The 19,988-nt window shown below is 36.6% G+C and overlaps 1 protein-coding gene across 42 annotated transcripts in view; it reads right to left on the bottom strand.

Annotated features, from left to right (window-relative positions):
- The window catches only part of NRCAM (neuronal cell adhesion molecule), a 165,945-nt gene that overhangs the window by 45,070 nt on the left and 100,887 nt on the right, over positions 1-19,988 (bottom strand). For 32 of the 42 annotated variants that reach the window (XM_074870346.1, XM_074870348.1, XM_074870353.1 and 29 more), the window contains 8 exons: positions 19,101-19,223; positions 18,550-18,720; positions 18,047-18,103; positions 15,860-15,971; positions 13,697-13,881; positions 12,142-12,273; positions 1,211-1,354; positions 154-265 (listed from right to left, as the gene is read on the bottom strand). In XM_074870346.1, the coding sequence (XP_074726447.1) occupies positions 154-265; positions 1,211-1,354; positions 12,142-12,273; positions 13,697-13,881; positions 15,860-15,971; positions 18,047-18,103; positions 18,550-18,720; positions 19,101-19,223 (1,036 nt within the window). The remainder of the gene's footprint in view (positions 1-153; positions 266-1,210; positions 1,355-12,141; positions 12,274-13,696; positions 13,882-15,859; positions 15,972-18,046; positions 18,104-18,549; positions 18,721-19,100; positions 19,224-19,988) is intronic. The other 10 variants (XM_074870362.1, XM_074870349.1, XM_074870350.1 and 7 more) reach the window with 1 other exon arrangement.

Genomic DNA, 19,988 nt, shown 5'->3' with positions numbered 1-19,988 from the left:
AGTATATGTAATACTGTACTAGCATGTTGTAATCAGCATATATTAAAAAATACACTATTTTTGAATTGTAAATAAGTAAAAATACTTAAATGTTTGTTTCCATAGATATAACTGGAACTTTTTACATAACTAAGCACAACAACTATAGCTTACCATTCAATTTCAGGCTTAGGTGAACCAAAATAAGCACAGTCGAGTAATGCAGGACTATCTGCAATGACTTGATACAGTTTATTAGCAGGAGTTAGAACTCTTGGTGGTTCAGCTGAAAAGACAAAGATATCTGGATATAGATACAAAGATGCAAATACAAAATAAGACATCAAGAATGGCCTAAAGAATTGTATGTTAACATCCTTCTCTGAAGTGATTTCTGATCTCAGTCTAGAACTCAGTCTAGAATTTTTGAGTTCTACTGTTAGTAGCCTGAGGAAACGTCAATGTAGGAGAATTATCTTGTGAAAAACAGATGCTTCTTCCCTGTTTACAAGTAATAGGGATTATCACCAAAGGCAATGATTTCAACTGGAAAATTTAAATCAGAATATACTTCAAGGTAAACTCCTGGGAACAGACTGAACTACATAATTCCTGCAGGCAAAAAGAAGCTAAGATGTATTTTCTTTCATTGAAAAGACAGTGTCTCTCAATCAAAAGATCTGCCAGTTCCTGGAGGAGAGTGTTTAGAGGCCATTCTGCCCAGGATTTTGCTACTAGCTTTGTTAAATTCAGTGAGAAGAATTAGAGAGGCCACAATATCTTGTAACTAGAAACACATTCTTGGGAGACCTTCAAGATAAATGCATTATCATCTCCCCTTGCAACACCAATTTAGAAATCACCTGTTTAACTGATCCAGAACATCCACAATCAGTGAAAGTGTACTGAAACATACTAAATTAAGGAATACTAACTCCTGCTTTATTTGTTATGCTTCTGTTTTCTTGATTTACAGAAAAAAACAAAAGAGATAAAATTTCTTCCAAGTTTTCTCCAGCTTTCACAACTATCCTTCTTAGGAATAATGAAAGTAAAATTCAAGAATATCTTACAAAAAGCAAGGTATGTATACCCTTGCCTTTTACAAGGCTCAGGAAATATGTTCATTCCCACTGAAGACCTCAAGCAAGGCTTGAGCATGCAATCCGTGTAGTAGCAGGAGATAACTGAATACCCAACAAATCTGAGAAATATAAAATCTGTTTCTTACCCAGAACATTCACAAATGCGTTTGCTAGCAAGTATCCATATTCATTAGAAGCATTGCACTGATAGACAGCACTTGATCTTTCTTGCACATGTGAGAAAATAATGGTATCACCATCTACCTTTCTGCTAGGATCTTCTGGGGCAACTGTTGGTGTAAAGAAAAAAAAACAAATTGCTTTTCCTAAACCGCTGTTGGATGATGTGTTTCATACTTCTGAAAAGAAGAAACAATTTGAAAAACTAATATGCCCTTTCTATCTTCCTGGGTGACTGTTAACTAGTTAAGATATGAATTTCAATATGATTAAGGAAGTTCTTCCAATTCTACAAATATTTAACGCAGGATGGTTGATTTCCCATTTTCGGAAGGGGTTTTTGCTTGTTTTTCAAAGAAGTGAAGCTGAGATCATATTTTGCATGCACTACAGCGGAAAAATACTGATATGACAAGATTCAGGCAAATACAGACAGTATCTACAAAAATAAGGAAATGTTTCTGAATGTCAAAAGAAAATGCTGTTAGAATGACACAGTCCTCTGTGACTTTAAAGTTTCAGCTTTTCAAATTGATTGCTATACCACAAATAATTCTCCAAATATAAAAATAGCCTTACTCAGTTGAAAACTATCTCAGAGTAAAGCATAAGCAATTCTTTCACACAAAATCAAGTCTTCACAGGAGCAGTGACAGTAATTCAGTAGGTGGCACCCTTTCCCTTATGTAAGAATTATACAATGCCATTTCCTCAACTGTTCTGTAGTAGCCTGAGCTGTCAAACAGCTCTTGCATCCCAGAAGAATCGAGAATATAACCAGAAATAAAATTCTAAGATATTACTGAAGAATAATAGCTGTCATTTATGATACAACTGGATAGAGTTAGAGAGGTATAATGGAGAAAAAACTTAGCTTGTAACACCGCACTGTATGAAAATGCATAAACTGTAGTTTAATATTTTAAGAAAACATTAAATAAAAACACATCAATGTATTATTAATATTGAAAGCTAATGATAAAATTATTTTTATATTAATATGAAAAATAAATGCATATATGCATAAATAAATGCATCATAGTTTGGTTGCATCAAAATTGATACCCTTCTATTTTATTTGAGCTTGAGAAAATAAGTATATTTGTGGAAGACATTTTCATATAAAATCATTTCTTATTTCTTTGGATTCATGGAAAAGATCAATTAACTAAACTAATATCAAGTTTCTGTAAGTGACAAAACCTTTTGATTTAGACAATACCTCAGTACTCATCTGTAAAGAAAATGGAGAAATTTCTCCTACATTTTCTCAAATCTACTGAAGTATCTATTACTGAATTCTCTAAGAGAGAAGAAAGCAGATGAAGAGGATGACAGTTCTGTGCTCCTGCTTAAGGGTATTTCCATCTTAGGTGAACTCTAAGGCCATTTTGCATGTAAAGTAATTACATCAAATTTCCAATCAGATGCTTCAAGAACAGTTTTCAACTCAGTTTTTAACTCTTCCATCACTCTGAGTTCAAATCACAAATTCAAAAATTTTGGAGAGGGAGAAAAAGGTACAACTGGAATTTTAAATGCTTATTCTCTGGACTTCTGGATTGCTGGCACTTATTTTTCTCCACTTTTGCTTTACTTCCTGTTGTGTTCCATGTTTCACATTGTTTCCTATTCTATGTAATGCCATTTTCATTAAAAGATTCATGGGCTGAAAATAGATGGAGCAGGTGAGTAGCCCAGCAGGCAGGCCAGTCAGCTCTGAGAAGTGGTCTGTTTCTGCATACAAATCACTGTTAAATGAAAGATATGCACAACCACCCTCCCAGGAGGTAGGAGATCTGCCCACAGCAGTTCCAATCATGGCTACTTCCTTCCCCGGGCTCTGGGCTTCCCTCCACACATGCCCTCTGAATCCTGTAGCATTTTCTGTACGCAGACAGGTCTGTAACGGTGGCACAGAGTACCCCCCTCACCCACACTCTCATACATAAAACCTTACAGGCAGTCGGACCCCTTCAGAGAGATGAAAGCCATTAGTTCAATTCTCTATGACTGAAGAAGGAACTGGATCTTAAAAGAATAATCTAACCATTAAATTATCACATAAAAAGAAAGGTAGCATCTTCCCTTCCCATGGCTGTATTTAAAGAAAAAAAGAGATATCCCTCTTCAGTTATTTGAAGGAAAGTAGATAGGTGCCTGTTCTCAGAAAAGGGCTTCAAGCTGTAGGTCCCAAGAGGAAGAAAAAAAAAAAAAGTGAGGAAAGTGTCAGGTTAGGCAGTGCTTCCATTTGACTGGTCTAGCCACCTGCCTGCTAAAGGGCACCAATTTGAGAAAGCTCCCTGTTGAGACTGGCATCTACTCCAACAGTCTGTCTTCTGACATGCCTCATCCTCCCACGCAACACCGACAGAACCTACAAGTCTTTGCCCATGTGCTACACTGTGTTTTGCAGGGCTAGGCCTTAAAAGTTAGATGCTGTATCATCCAGCTGCTTTAATGATCCTAAGCACACACTGCTGCACTCACACACACAGAATCATTGAGGCTAGAAGGAACCTCCGGAGGTCACTTGGTCCAACCCCCTGCTCCAGCAGGGCCACCTAGGGTCAGCTGTCCAGACGAGGTAAGGATCACTTCCCTTGACCTGCTGGCAATACTTTTGTCTAATGTAGCCAGGATGACATTAGCCTCTTTGCGACAAGGGCGTATCGCTGGCTCATGGTCAACCTGGCGTCCACCAGGATGCCCAAGTCCTTTTCTGTTAAGCTACTATCCAGCTGGGTGGTCCCTGGCATGTACTGGTTCATGGGGTTGTGCCTACCCAGGTGCAGGACTTTGCACTTCTCCTTGATGAACTTCATGAGGTTCTCGTCAGTCCGTTTCTCCAGCCTGTTGAGATCCCTCTGGATGGCAGCAAGACTGTCTGGTGTATCAGCCATTCCTCCCAGTTTTGTGTCATCAGCAAACTGGCTGCAGGTACGCTCTGACCCATCATCCAGATCATTAATGAAGATTTTGAACAGGACTGGACCCAGTATTGACCCCTGGGGTATGCTGCTAGTGACTGGCCTCCAACTAGATGCACCACTGATCGCCACTCTCTGTGCCTGCTGTCTGCTCATCCAGCCTGTGTACACATGATTGGTAGACAATATCCAGTGCTCTCTCCTTGTCTACCAGGCCAGTCTTTTCATTGTAGAAGTTTACCAAGGTGGTCAAACATGACTTCCCCTTGTTGAAGCCCTACTGACTACTCCTGATGATTCTGTTGTCTGTCATATGCCTGGAAATGGCTTCCAGGATTAGCTGCTCCATCACCCTCCCAGGAATTAAGGTGAGGCTGATCGGCCTGTAGTTCCCTGGGTTTTCCTTCTTGTCCTTCTTGAAGATAGAAGTGACCTTTTCTTTTCATGAGTGCACCCCATCAGGGCCCATGGACTTACATATGTCCAGTTTGCTCAAGTATTCCCTGACCTGATCGTCTTCCACCAAGGGTACATCTTTTTCCAGTCTTTCCCCCTGGTCTCTGGGACCTGGGATTCCTGAAGCTGAGTCTTGCTAGTAAAGACTGAGGCAAAGAAGGCATGCAGTAGTTCAGCCCTTCTCATGTGCTTTTTTCCTTTTTCTGGGGAAAGAGCAATGGCAGGGCCACCGAAGCACTGCTGGTTTGCCTTTACAAGGATTCTGGTCACATTACAGAATAGCTGCATGAAAAGGAGAAAATGTTTTTGATACATTTGACAAATCTGAATTTGGCACTGATAGGTAAAATAGCAAAGAATTACATAATACTTAAAATGGGTTTGTACAATTGGGATAATGCATGATGAGTATTTGCTATAGGAGTTCTGCTGCTGTAACAGACAGTTGAACATGTGCCCTGTAACAGTCAACATTTAATGCCACTAACATCGAGTCTCAGCTTATGAACGTGTTTATGACCTTTCTGGACAAAGACCCAATTGCCTGGTTTCACCCAGTTTTACATCACTTTGTATTCTAAGACAGCGTCTTGACTCTATAGCCATGTACAGCATATTCCTGTACAGAGAAGGTATAGCTTCCATCAGATACTTTTGTCATAGTTTGTCATCAGCACCCTGAATATCTTCTGTTCATCTGAATGCATACTTCCATCTGTTTCATAAACTTCAGACAGCCCAAGCAATTACTTTTGTTAGTATGTTTAAATAACCACTATGGCACCATTATTACTTTCTTCCTGGAAAAAAAGGCAGAATGAAATGTGGTCTCTGAGCAGAAGCAGTTAAAACCCACTATTATGCTTAAAACTGGAAGGAAAAAAAATCCAGATTTTATTGAGATATTTTACCCTTATCCATTGAAATATCTAAATTTCTTGATCAATTTTAGTTGCTGGTCAATGTGCATTTATGCAAATTCAGGAAGCTAAACACAATGAAGAGCAGAACAACTGTCAACTGATGATGCAGCATATAACATAATGTTATCAGTCCAAAGAAATGATACAAACTTTGGCCTGATCTCTAAGAAAGGTATGTATTTTGGGCAGAAAATTATTAAGACATGAAATTGGTCTACCAACTTTAAATTCTTCAGCTCAGATCATTAAGCTCTCTGTAAAAGTGGGGAAAAAAAATCCATTGAATGGGGTTGTGGGGTTTTTTAACTTAAACATAAAAAGAAAGTTTTTATTGTGAGGGTGGTCAGACCCTGAAACAGGATGCTCAGGGACATGATGGAGTCTGTCCTTGGAGATAATCAAAATCTGTCTGGACACAGTCCTGACCAACCAGATGCAGATAACACCCTGATTTGAGCAGGCAGGTTGGATTAGATGTTCCTTTCACCCCCAACTACTATCACAGCTGTGATACTGTGGTTTTAAAATAACCTAACAAACAATGTAGATTGAAAATAATTCACTGGGAAAGAGGTATATATCTTTGATTGCAATTCTGTAATTTGCTGTTGTTTAAAAAGCTAATAATGTGAAAATCATAATTCCTGAAATCAGAGTTCCTTATATTGTTACCATATTCTGAAATACGACAAGGTGAGTATGAGATCCAGCCGACATCAGAAGTTCTCAGTTTGGCTAACTTAAGACTCCAGGTCCCACAGGGCACTGAACTAGGGTGGGTTTTGTTGCCTAAGAAGTATGGTGGTACATATTTTTTTCCAGAAGCATGTTGTGGATTACAATCACAGTTTGTAGGATATGCGAGTACTAACTGTTTCTATTCTATAGTGACAATGCTGATGTAATTCTCAGATGTTGTACTAGAGATTCCTTCTGGCTGAAAACAAGCTTGAGAAGAAAGGGAAAAAATTATTTGACTGCTTTTCCATGTATCAATGAGAACGCATACATCTTTGGCACGTGTAAGAGCTAATCTTACCTAGATCAGTAAAATGTCACAGAAAAACAAAGTGAAAGCAGAGAGTAATTTCTCTTTAGAAAAGAACAGAAATATTCATTACTGTCTTTAGATGCCTGCATTTTTTTAGCAAATCAAAGTTATGAATCAAAAGTAATCAGTCCTGCTATGCATTCATAGTGACTACATATGATTGTTGGAAAACGAATGTAGTAAGATGAAGTCAGTTGTTTAAGTGTTATAGTGCCTAGTTGCTCATTTCTTTTGTAAAGCAGAGCTATCATTTTGCATCAATAGCAGAATATTAGTTTCTCAGAGAAGCTGAGACAATTATTTGATTTAGATTTTGTGATGGATGCTCTCCTTCTGTTTGAACTTACTGAACTTTGGTCCCGGCAGATGCTCAGCAAGTAGGCCTTATCAAAGTTAATCCTATTGTGCGAGGCTATCAGTGAGGACTCAGCACCAAACCCAAAAAAAACCCCGGTTGGCTGGAGGCTGGGCTGATAAGCAGCCGAAACTGCATTAACTCAGCAGGAAATCTGACTACAGATCAACCACTTCACGCTATAAATACCTAAAGCCATCAGGGCCCTTTGGGATCTCCCTCCATAGCAGCTGGCTGCATGGCGGTGATCTCCCCTTGAGTAGGGATGCCTCTCAAAGCTACCCTTGGAGGCTGAGAATTCCCTTACCTGACACCAGACATTGAGGGGTTGGTAAGTGACATTTTTTTGCATGCATGTAACATTTAAGATACTTACAGTAAGCTTACGCAATAATCTTTGTATCCCGACTGACTTTTAAGTGTAGTAAATAGTAGAATATTGACTGCCAATCCATCTGTACTTATTAAATATTTTACATACCTAAATTTACTGATTAGAACTCAATAAACTAACTACTAGGTCAGCTCTGACTGATCTGACTCTTCCGCTGCGACAGATTTTTATACTGAATGTTTGTTATTGTAGTTCCACCATTACTGTAAATCTGTCCTTAAGTTTATGCACAAATAGCAGTAAATGTAAATGGGAGCATGAGATCAGTACTGGCTCTCAAGCCGTGATTTTCAACAACTCTAACCTCAGAGATAGCTTTGAAGACCCTCCTATTGTGGAAATATATGAGGAAAGCAAAGACAGAAGGTTAGGTGCTTTTTTTCTGATACAAATGTAAAAACACGTTGTCCTTGTATAGTTATGCTCATGTATGCCTTTCAAGTTCTGACAGGATCACAGGATCATTTGTATTACAGTAACTTTTGCTAGAAGTATCCTATCATTTTTCTTGACTGCTTATTCTTCCAAAAACTCACATTCATGAGTAATTTATAAATATAGTTACCATTTTCAAAACTAGAAGAGTCTTTCTGTGGTTAGAACTAACTACAATTGAATGACTGAAATGGGATTTTTTAAGAATTATTTGTATAATTTTGGACATCTGTTTTCAGATAGATTTGACAACAGGAGAATGTGATAGACCCAGGATTTAATATTATCAACCAACCAGCCAAGAAAACTGGGAGGAATATACAGTGCGCAGTCATCGAGGAAGCTTTATAAGGAGATATGTCCCCTATGGAGGGACATCCTGGATTTCTGTAGATCATAAATCATATGATCTATGAATAAGCATCCAGTTAACATTCCTCTGGCTGTAGCTGATTTTCCTCATAACATTTGAAAGCCCAAATCGGGGGCTGGTATGCAAGACAGACCTGTTCTCTCACATCTCTGATCATATTGCCTAAATACCATATTATCCACACGACTAGAATCCTCTTTTGTTCTTTTTGGGGGGACAGGGCTGGAAGCTATGATTTCAGAGTTGAACACAAAACTGGTAGTGAAATAGCAAGAGTGGGCAGTATAGTGCATCAGACACCTGAGTACCTATAGGGTCAAACCAAGACTGAACCTAAGCAAGAAAAACAAGAAACAAGAAATCCAGTTTTGCCTTACTCTACCACTTACAGTGAACTGACAAAGACTTAATTCTGGAAGAGATAGGACATGGAAGAAGATGCACTTTTCCTTTTCTTACCAATCTCACTTGCTCCTCAGCAAAATATTTTCCTGTGATCACTGAAATCCTTGTTTCCAAGTTTCTCATTCTGATAGTACTGCTACCTCCAAAGGGACAGCAGGTGATTACTTGCACTAGTCACAACCATCCTTTGACAATCTTGTGCAGAATTAAAAAAAATGATTATCAAAGGTTTTCAAATCAGCTGCAGTTCCTAGGCCAGATGCACAGTTCCAACACAATGACAGCAGAAGCAGTGGATAAATGTCTGCCCTGGCAGTCCTTTCCTCTCCGAGACTGAACTCCTCAGGGCATCTGATTCCAGCAGATTTCTCCCCACCCTCCTCCCATGTCTGCGGTGAACAGCTTGTGTGTATACTCACAGAGAACACGACGGATGACAAATCTCTGAGCCAGGGATTATCAAGGCCTTTCACGAAGGAAATCTAAGGGCTAATGTTTCTCCCTTAAATTCAATGTGATTACTAATGAAGACTAACTAAAACCTAAGTTTCAATGTGAAATGTGATATAAACAAGTGAAGAACATGCTGAAAGAACATAAACAGTGCCTTTCAGTACCCTACTTTGTATAAATCTAAGTGTGTGTATTTAATATTTAATAGCTCATCATGAACTATAAACCACTGAACCAATAAATTAGTCTTTTGTGCAGTATTTACAATGCCTTTCTGAAGTTCAATTATGGAAGTGCTTCCCCTTCCCAATTAATCTGGGTTGCTACTTTTTTAAAAGTTGAGATACTTTATGCATGGTTTCCCTTTTGTAAAACCATGCTGAATATCTAAGCAGTAAAATGCAACGGATTATGCAGCAGTATAAATAATGCAGATCTTAGTGTTAATTGAAGGACATGGTCTGAACTTTCAATTGCTACTTGCCAAAGTAATTCTAATTGACCTCAGCGGGGCTGTGCACGTGAGTTCAAATTACTCCTGTGAGTAAACATTAGGAGGTTAGGTCCTTATCATTCCAGCATGCCTGAAGCAGCTTTCTTTTCAGACATGCTGGAGTTTTTTCTTTTAAGTGCTATTGTTGAAGAAAATTAACTAAAATATTTCAAAGAAACTTAAAATCTTCCTTTAAAAATATCTTTTTACTCTGATTAATACAACCTGGAACAAAATTTACACCATTGCTTTTTTTTTTTTTCATAGGTGCTTAAAACACACTACATCATCTTTTTTTTTATTCTTCTCTTTTCCCTATTGGTATTTAAGCCTCACCCTTTGACTGAGATATGGACGAATGGTTCTTTCTTCAACATTCCCCCTTCCCTGTCTGACTCTATTATGGAAAAACAAAACTGGAAGAATTAAGCATCTCCCAGTTGTGCTTTCCAATAGAAAATTAAAGTATTGCAAACAGATTACTGGGCCACAGGAGGCACACTGTGGGATATATGATGACACCAGAGCTTTGAAATTCAAATGTAGCTCTTTTTCTTTGAAATCCTGCCATGGGTGTAGCTCTCTCAGCACTGCCCTGAAGCTGAAACAGCTGCTTTAGTTTCCTTTTACAGTGATTTACTAATCATTCAGTTGGAAGAAGAGGGGCTCAATTCTCTAATTTAGTCACAAGTGAACAAAAAGGCACACTGTACTTCGTAGTTTCCAGACCAGCTTTTGATAACTCAGAATAATACAAAATCACAAGAATCTTAAGAACTGCACTTTCTGTGATCTTGATGCTTCTCTTTCTTAGATGCCCTGACAGACTCGGTATATCGGAGCATCCAATCAACTTGCATTTAAATATTTAAGGTGGATAAAACTTCAGTTTTTCTCAACAGTGAAAGTGACTTTTAACATAAGGCTGAGCTACCTGGTTATTTATTTCCTGTGTTCTTTTTTTTTTTTTTTCCCTACTGAGGTTGAATGGGTAATTTAATTAAAGTCTCTTAATTTTTACTGAGTTCCCTTCAATAAGACTCTATGTACTGATTCCTCAAGGCCAGACAGCCACTATATGCTGCCCTCATATCTAAGAAATTTGGTGGCATCCTGCAGCTGCTTCTGAAAACTCTCTGTTTCTTAATGTTTTACTACTACCCTGCAAGAATGCAGAACACATCATTGCTTTTCTGAAAAAGGTACTTTGTCATTTGAGCAGCATGTCCTACAGCTTTGACAAGGAAGCAGTGTGATGCAAAGGTGAATCTCATAGCCAGGTGAAAACGATTTTACTAGTCAGGAGGCCTGAAAAGAATGAAACTATCAGGACAACAAGATAGAAATCTCCTCAAAACAAATCAAAAAAAGTTAATGGCAGCTATATAGAAAATAGTAAGGAAGATGAGACCACTGAAAACCCAGAAAGGAAAGAGCAGGACAGGTACCAAACTGTGATTACAAGGCATGCATGATGATATATTTACATACAATATATACAATATAAAATTACATTAATATTTTCCTGTTTTCCTGTAATAGCATTGTTTGATGAGGCAGTTAATGTCAGCTTACATAACTTATTTAAACAATAGAAACTTCTCATTTTAAATCTCAGGCTGGAGATTGAAACATACACTTAATTAGGATTCCTGAAACGGGTTCCTTGCTAAATATTTCTATCTGTTTCAACATATACCCTTACTTTTCCCCAAAAAAGTTGTACATTTTTCCCTCCAGTTCAGTTTAATCTCTCTTGTATCCCAAATATTGTTAATATATCCAATGAGTGTTCTCGTTTACCGATTGCTAGTTCCTACATTCTCACTGTAGCTAATCCTCCTCCGTGTCCCAAACTCCATGACATTCATTCAATCAACAGACTTAAACATCTCCTGAAACTCCTGAAAGTTACAGTCATACCTTCAATAGGTCAGCACAGACTAGTATTTTAGAGCAAATTATCTCTCATGAGTCAATAGAGTAGATTGTCTGTTTTTATAATAACGATTTGTGAAAGAGGAAGGATAAAGGTAGAAGAACCAAGTGTGATTTTACTGTACAGGCTATGCTGAGTGAAACCCAGCTGACAACACACTGCAGTGTCCTCCAGCAAGTTCTTCCCAAGTAAAGTTGTGCTATATATAGCAGCTACCTTGCATTAGTCCTGCAAAAGTGCTCTGTACATCCACAAATGTGAGGACTTGACTTTTTATGTCATATTTACGATTCCTACACAAAATTAGTCTTGCAGTGGGGTGGCAAAGGAGAGATCTAACAAACATGTCTGCCATGCAACACTATGGTAAAATTTACACCCCATCAATATCCCTGTAAAAGGGGCGTGATGCAGCTTTGTTACTACAGCCTCATCTCTACACGGGTACCACCAGCAGAACACCAGATAGAATAATGGTCACAAATTTTAGTGCTCTCAAGCACATCAAAGGCACGCTTTGTTGTTCCTCTTTTATGAACCACAGTATTTTTATCATCTCATTTATAATTTAGTATTACCTGTCAGGCAGAAACTACTCAAATACAAGCTCTTCATTTATATTTGAAAAAACACACTGGTGTTCCTCATATTCTCTTACTCATCCTCCCATATGGTAATTAAGAATCTTACTTGCTATGGGAACACCATTTGCAAACCAGCTTATATTGGGCTTTGGGTTGCCGTTAGCTCTGCAGATCAATGTCCCATCTTCTCCAGGAGACAAGACCAAGTTTCTGGGTGCTGTTATCCAGTATGGTGCAGCTGGGGTTAGGAAGAGAAACACAGCAATTGTTTTCTGAAATTATGTATAGAAAATCATAATACACAGTCATGGTAACCGGAAAAAAAAATCAAACAAAGTATGTATACATACAGACTTACACCTACACTGTCAATTTTTATATATATATATATATGTATATATGTGATACTCAATAATTAACTGGTAGATTATACTTTGGCTAAACTGAGCTATCGGCTATCTGCTGCATTAAAATTTGGAGATAAGCAACAAGAGGTTCTTTGTTTCACTTAGGGTTGCCTGCTTTGAATCTAATTTGCCTTTCCTAAAGAAAGCAAAATTTATCTGAGTATGGCATCTGCAGAGACTAGTGGCCCTGATTAATTTCAGAGATATCCATGCTCACAGTAGCGAGGCTGTTAGAAATGAATTTAGGTTTGATTATATAAAAAGATTTTATGTCAAGGGTGAAATTTAGAAATGGCAAAATCCTCGGTCTTGCTGAATTCAATGGGTGACTGCAGTGGGGCCAGATGTTTACCTGAGACGGCTGAAAACATAAGAGATCAAAATGGATGAAACACTGTCCTTACCAAAAGACATTCATCTATGTCTCCATCTCTTTTACAATAAATAACCACAAATAGCATATGTTATCACATCGTGCAACTAGAATTCAGATTTTGGATTGATGGACAGATGCAAACAGAAAATTAAACTTCTGCTCTTAAAAAGGAAGTTGAATGTTATTATAAAATTATGCTGGTCTCCAACAAAATAAATGGCTATTTAGCATGCAAAGCAAGCACTACAATTGATTATTTCAATGACTAATTAGCTGTCATTCCAGGTTTTTTGTTTCATGGTATTCAAAACATACTTACAATTCCTATTTGGACAAAAATACTGTAAGCATTTTTAGAACTAGTAAGACATCATCTTGGGTAAAAAACATGAAGAAGATAGAAAACCAGAAATATCAATTAAGAAAGAAAAAGGAAGAAGAATATAAGACCGTAAGACAGTAGTAAAATAGAGAAGAGAAAGAATCTGGGCTATATGAATGGAGAGAGAAAAAAATAGAGACAATAAGAAGGAGATGAAGAAGATAGATGAGGGGGAAGATATAAAAACAAGGGAAAGAAGCAGTCTAATAACAGATAATCAAAGGATCTAAAATAAATGTAGCCCTGGTACAAGCTAAGAAATTATTTTACTACTGTTACAGTACAATCTCCAATTAGCCTGATGCATATTAAAAAAGAAAAAGAGATTAGAGATACTGACTTCTACCATTGGAAGGATTTCATTTGGTTTAACGATCACTTCCCCAGTTGGGTTTTTTTTATTATTATCATTCATCCTTTCAGTCATATTTTATCCTAGAAACCTTACTTCAGTCTTGCACTGACAATATTACATTAAGGATTATTTTAGTATTACCTTTCACAGTTACTGAAATGACATGATGAACAGAACCTAGCATATTTCTTGCTATACATTTGTAGTTCCCAGAGTCAGCTTCAGAAACATCTATAATCTTGAGAGTTTTCTTGAAGTTTTCAAAAAACGTTCTGTTGACTGGCAGTTCCCCACCCTCCTTAATCCAGCGGATTACCGGTGTGGGTCTGGAAAACAAAAGCACAGATCAAATTTAGGAACTGGAGAAAAGGGAGATGAGAGTTCAATACATTAATTTTTTGAACATATATTTTATAAATAATTATTTTAAGAGCCTTTACCCAGATTCTGGGGCATGTCCAGCAGATGTGCAAAATATGCCAGCATTTGTTTCTAGGAAATGACAAGCCTCACTAACACTGTCAAGGACCATCTGTTCGTAGGCTTAATAATTATAGAATGCATTTGTCTGCTGATTAATCTAAAACCCCTGATAGTTAATAAATTAATAGAAGTGTATTTCAAATCTTATTGCATGTATACTATTAAATTGATGCTCATGGTGCTTTAAAAGCTAGTTTCTAGATAATGACAAGTTTATAATTGTCCCTCATGTGAGCAGTATCCTAATGCTCATGAACATCATAAATTTACAGCAGACCTGTAAGGAGACAGAAATATTTCCTATGAGAAATCAAGAAAAAAATGTCAGTGCTGAGTCAAGTATAGCTACTTGTCACTGCACCATGCCTAAATCTTCACTATGCTCCATGTTGTCCACTAAAGTTGAAAATTGTCCAAACACATGGAGATATACTTTTAAAATGACAAGAAATTACAACGTGTTGCTTACTGTGTAGAGTGTCCTCTCTCGACTAGTAATGACTCAAGGCAAAAATTTGCTCAGCAGTCTAATATCACATATTTTTTTTAGCAGAGACAACTAGCAAAGTTGACTTTTAATTATGGTGTCAGTAATTAGGAACAGTTGTTTTAAAACAAATCTGAATCTGGTCCTTTGTGAACAACTATGTAAGCTTGCCTCATAGAATTATTTTTTTAAAAAATTACATGATGGCTAAAGACACAAAGCCATATAATGTACAGTATTTTTTTACCCTGTTTTTATCCAGCCTTTTTACTGGAATTTGGATCACTGAATACCTTTATTTCAGGGTTGTCAAAAAGCATGTAACTATAATGCAGATGAAGATTTCCTGAGCTGATGCTACTCCCACTCATAGGTGTGCTGTTGTTAGTGGTTCTGATGCAGGCACCTGAGCAGGCCATAGCTGAGACAGAAACACTGCACTGATGCTTGTATCAAGCTGTGTCAAGCTGTGCATGAGTGTGCTTTATGGAGCTTATGCAACTGAACACATGTGCATGATGCTGTGCTGCACCCCTTGCAATCATTGGCTTTCCTCACGGCTACCTCAGAGCACTCTGCATGGTATGCTTTTGTGCACTATAAACACGTTTATAGTTCCCGAAACAGGTACTAAAGATTTTCCACTTCTGCACTAATCAATCCATTCTCAGATTTCTTCCTGAGAATGAAACTGATGTAAGATCAAACTAATTCATGAAGTTAAATTGCTCTTTAGTCATTTTCTACTTGCACAATAGCCAGCAAAAGCAAACTTGCATTACATCGAAGAAACAAGTACCAATTAAATTCAATTACAATGAGAAATTGGATGTAAGGAGCTGAAGGTATGTTCTAAAAACTCCCACCTAGCTGATCTGCTAAGTAATTATTAGCATATGTAAGCAGCTTTTTCAGATTAGACCAGCAGATTCTTAACTATTTTTATATGGTTTGAGAGCTTAATGATTGTACATTTAGGAAAAACCCAAAAGCTTGATTCCTGAGTGCAGTTCTGCAGATATGTGTCCAAGTTTACCCTATGGCATTTCTTGCTTGTGTCCTTTAAAAAAATAATGGTACAACCTGAATCGTGTACATAGGATTTGGGGATATGAGAAGGCAGAGACCATACTCATGTTCACAGTCAGTTTTAAAATCAGCTGATTCCCAAGTAAATGGTAGACTTCCTTAAAAGAGCTCTTTCCATTTGAAACACTTCTGTTTCTCTGAAATACCTAAGCTTATACAGTGGTAACATTTTAAAGCATCTCTGAAATGTTCCCCTCTGTTTCTGTAATTTTATTCAGAAAAACACTCTCCAAAAAGTAACTCACAATCCTGCTGCAATGCACTCCAACAAAAGCACATTTCCTCTGAGTTCCACTTTGGTACTTGTGCTGCCTGTTGGTGTTAGAAGAATTGGCTGCCTCTCTGTAACTGGCTTTGCTGGAACAAGAAAAAAAATAAATAATTAATTTCTAAATTTTATTTTAATACTGAACAAATGCATACATCCATTCTCACATTTTGGACAGAGACTTTGCTCTACATTGGCCATTTAATTAAAAATCATTGTATTACACATCTACACAGCTCAACAAATGAGGTTTTTGACAGACATAACATATCTCAACCTGTTAAATGCTGTAATATTGAACACATACATGAAAAATGTTATTATTAAAGATGGGAGCAATTGATACATAGTTTTTATATAGGCAACTACGCAGCCTGATGGATGGATGCTGAGCCTTAATCCTAAGCAGCCCCTATTCACTTCAGCATAACTAATACGGGGGGTAAGAGGTCACCAATGTGAGTCATAGTGCAAGACTGAAAGTTACCAAAAATTTCTGGGCTTCCATCAAAACACAAATAAAGCAAAGTTATTGTATTCAGAAATATAAACCAAGGGGATGAAAGATACACTCCACTTTGCAATATGCTTTGCTCAATTATTTTCTAGACAATATGAGGAGTCTTTTCAGAAGTTAAGCCTTGAAGTCTCCTCTTACTACATATCTAACTTTAATTCAAGCTGTTCTCCAGTCTGGTAATAAAGAACCATTGATTAACCCACAAGAAATAACCACAGTAAACAGACAGCTATAAATATAAGATCCATTTCTGACATTATACTCTGTTGGCTTTTGAAGTATTATGGTGTTTCATGTGCCTTCATGGAAGTCAGAATAAGAGTGCTTTCTGTAAATAATGTCCTTTTATAGCAATTTTAAAATATAGGAATAAATTGCTCTAAAGTGCAGTAGCAGTCTGAATTAGTAAATTATTGTATTTTTAAAAAATGTGAGCAGAAACACAGTAAGTGTTTTTATTGGGGTGCAGGACTTACTGATAGATTAACATAAATAGAACACTTAATTTTCATACAGGATGTGCTATGAATTCCTTAACAACTAGTACACTAACAACTTTAAGTTGAGAGAAAAGGGTGGTCTAGAGTCAAGAATACAGTTGACAGTCACAAGGACTAACTAATCTGCCCAATTTTGGCACTGCTAAGGACTGCTGACTCATTTGCAAGACTATGAAAACTCAGAATTACCTCTGTTATTTCTGAGTTGTGAGCCAACCGAATGGTGTTTTCCTCACTAATTTAGCTAATATAGCATTCTGTGTTCAGGTACGTATTTCTTGTTTGTTCCTGAATGATATCTTATTTTTATGCAGAGAATGAAAACATTCTGTGACTGTTTGATTTTAGATTCCCATAAGTTTAATATGTACAAAGCCTCATTCAACAAGGAAAAAGATAAAAATAGAATAAATATAATGTATTTTCTATCTATCTCACAAAATATCAAGTGGAGAGTCTAGAACCTCAAATGTTACAGTATCAATGTTGCTCCAACACACATACACCTGTTCAGGAGGATTTAATTCACAATATACAGAAGACCATTCAACACAGATTAATGTAAAGATCAGCTTAAACACCAGACAAACAAAACTCATCTTTCCCCTACAAAGTTATTTATACATATAGTATTAAAGTGTTTAGAGTTTAATTAATTTCAGTTTTACACTTATAAAATATGTTAAAAATGAACGGTACATTCAATAAGCTATTAAATGTGAAGTGCATCTGTTAAATGCTTAACTGTTGTTATTTATTATGCAGCATGTGATACTGAATAGTCCTAGTGATAATAAACATATCAACCTACTAGGTAAATTGGAGGAAAAATATAAAAAAGCAACACAGTATAGAAGCAATCAAATAGACAATTTTTAAAATCTGCCACAGTTGAAAGGACTCATTTATTATATGAGTGTATACTTTTTATGATCCATATGTTACCATAACATTGAAACATTAAATATTTGAAAGGATCACACTGTGCAGTCCCTTTCTAAAGTATGTATTATCACTAGCACTAATAACATACCTTTATTAGAAACTGAAAAGGGAGCAAAAGGTTAAGGAGCCATGGAGGTGAAGTTAGTTAACTAAATGCTACTGTGAAACAGAGAGTATCAGTGGGACCAGTGTAACTCACCACCATAAATATCAGTGTCACTCAAATTAGCAGCTATAGTGTCATTCAATGAATCCACTGAAATAAACAGAATATCATGAAGAATGCATACAAGAGGGATAAATCAAAGTACTGGGAATCAAAAGGTGATGACATGGCCACGGCGAGTTAATCGAATGATTGATTAATTTGTTTCAATCGTTAAAATAATCATAACAACTTGGTATTCTTGGACATGAAAGCCATCTGAAAACTACTATTTTTTACACTGTATTTTTTCCATATTTCAAATCTTACAAAACAATTGTTCAAAAGACAAAGCCTTACATAGGGAAAAAATGACAGCTTTTAAAATTAATTATACGTCAGGAAAACTGCTTTGTAGGTTTATACAGTAATGTAATTTCTTATTCAGAATTAAAATGACAAAATTCCCTACTGTAACACTACTTAACTCTGGCAAATAACTTGAGAATTCTGGATAAATACTATGTAAGTATGTAATTAGGTAATGCAATACCTACTTGAAAAGACTTTTACAGAAATGGGTTGTTTCTGCTGTATAGTTTGCGTATGATTAAATCTTGCATAGCAGATATAGTCCTCCCGGGTGTCTTCTGGTTGTACATTAGAAAAATAAAGGTCTCCATTTAGACCTTGGGAAACTCTTTCACTTTGAGGCAGCCTTTGGAAAGCTAAGGGAAAACAAGAACATGTTTATCTCAATTATAATACACACTCCATTATTATGATCTGCAGACTCCTCATTCACTCAATTATGCTGTTTGTGAGTTTGTAAATATATAGACCTTTCTAAGTTTCCTCTTGAGCTCCCTTGTCTACCAATTCTTCCCCAGTGGGTTAATCTACAACCTACATTAAGATTTCCAGCTGCTTTTGGCTTCATGCTTTTGGGCTGCACATCTGCTTCCTTCTTCGTTTCTACAGAAATAGAAATTCTTTGAATTTTAACTTAAGAGGGAAACTCCACCATCTGTGGTCTTGGTAAGCAATGATCAACTAAGTATGTAGAAAAACTGCAAAAAGTAAACTAATTCTGCATAAAAACACTCACCATTATCCATCCAAAATATGATAGGTGGTGGTAAGCCAACAGGAGGTCTGCAGTGGAGTACTAGCGAATCACCTTCTCGAACCTGGTTTGGTTCTAGTTTTTCTTTCGTCCACAAAGGGGATCCTACAGAAAGTAATTTTAACACACATACAAACTATAGATTGACCAAAATTCCAGAATTTAAGGAAGAAATGCACCTAATCTTCCAGAAAAACAGAACTACATGCATTAGAATGTTAAGTCCTATGATGTTTACTAAAGATTTAGGTTTTGTCCTTTTTATGTGTTCTTGGGAGAAAAGTAGGTTTTCTTTAAAACATTTTGTACAGCAGTGATTTGCTGGAAGTATAATCAACTGATTCAAATTGTTCTGGCTACTCACTAAAGATTCTATAACAGTATCTTGGAAAGTTTTAACAACAATAATGTGAAAAAAAAAAATTGATGCATTACATCAGGAAAAAAGGTAGACCTTCCTGAAACAGTATTATACACACACAGTTTTATTCAAACATGTAAGAACAGCACATTTTAAGCTGAGAAGCTTGAAAAATTGATCTGAGAGAAAAATCACATAAAAATCTGTAGAAACAGTCTACCATTAATCAAAATTTTTTAGCTTTATCTTCTTTTTGGTCCCAATCTTTTTTGTATTAAAGCTATTATAAAACTATGGAATACATGCATCAGAGAATAAAAATTGTCCTTGTCAATGATGTGCATTAAGGATTTAAACATTTTATTCTAATTGTAGCATCATATATACAACTCAATTTTAAACATGATGGGTCATCCAGATGTACCAAAAAAAATATCAGGAAAGCATTTTGGTTATTAAATTTCCTAAGGAATATTGGAGAGAACATGCAATACATTATTAAATCTGAA

Source organism: Strix uralensis, chromosome 5 (genome assembly GCF_047716275.1).
Source record: "Strix uralensis isolate ZFMK-TIS-50842 chromosome 5, bStrUra1, whole genome shotgun sequence".
Taxonomy (NCBI): Eukaryota; Metazoa; Chordata; class Aves; order Strigiformes; family Strigidae; genus Strix; species Strix uralensis.
Note: the sequence above shows the minus strand (reverse complement) of the source record. Positions and strands in the feature narration are given on the sequence as shown.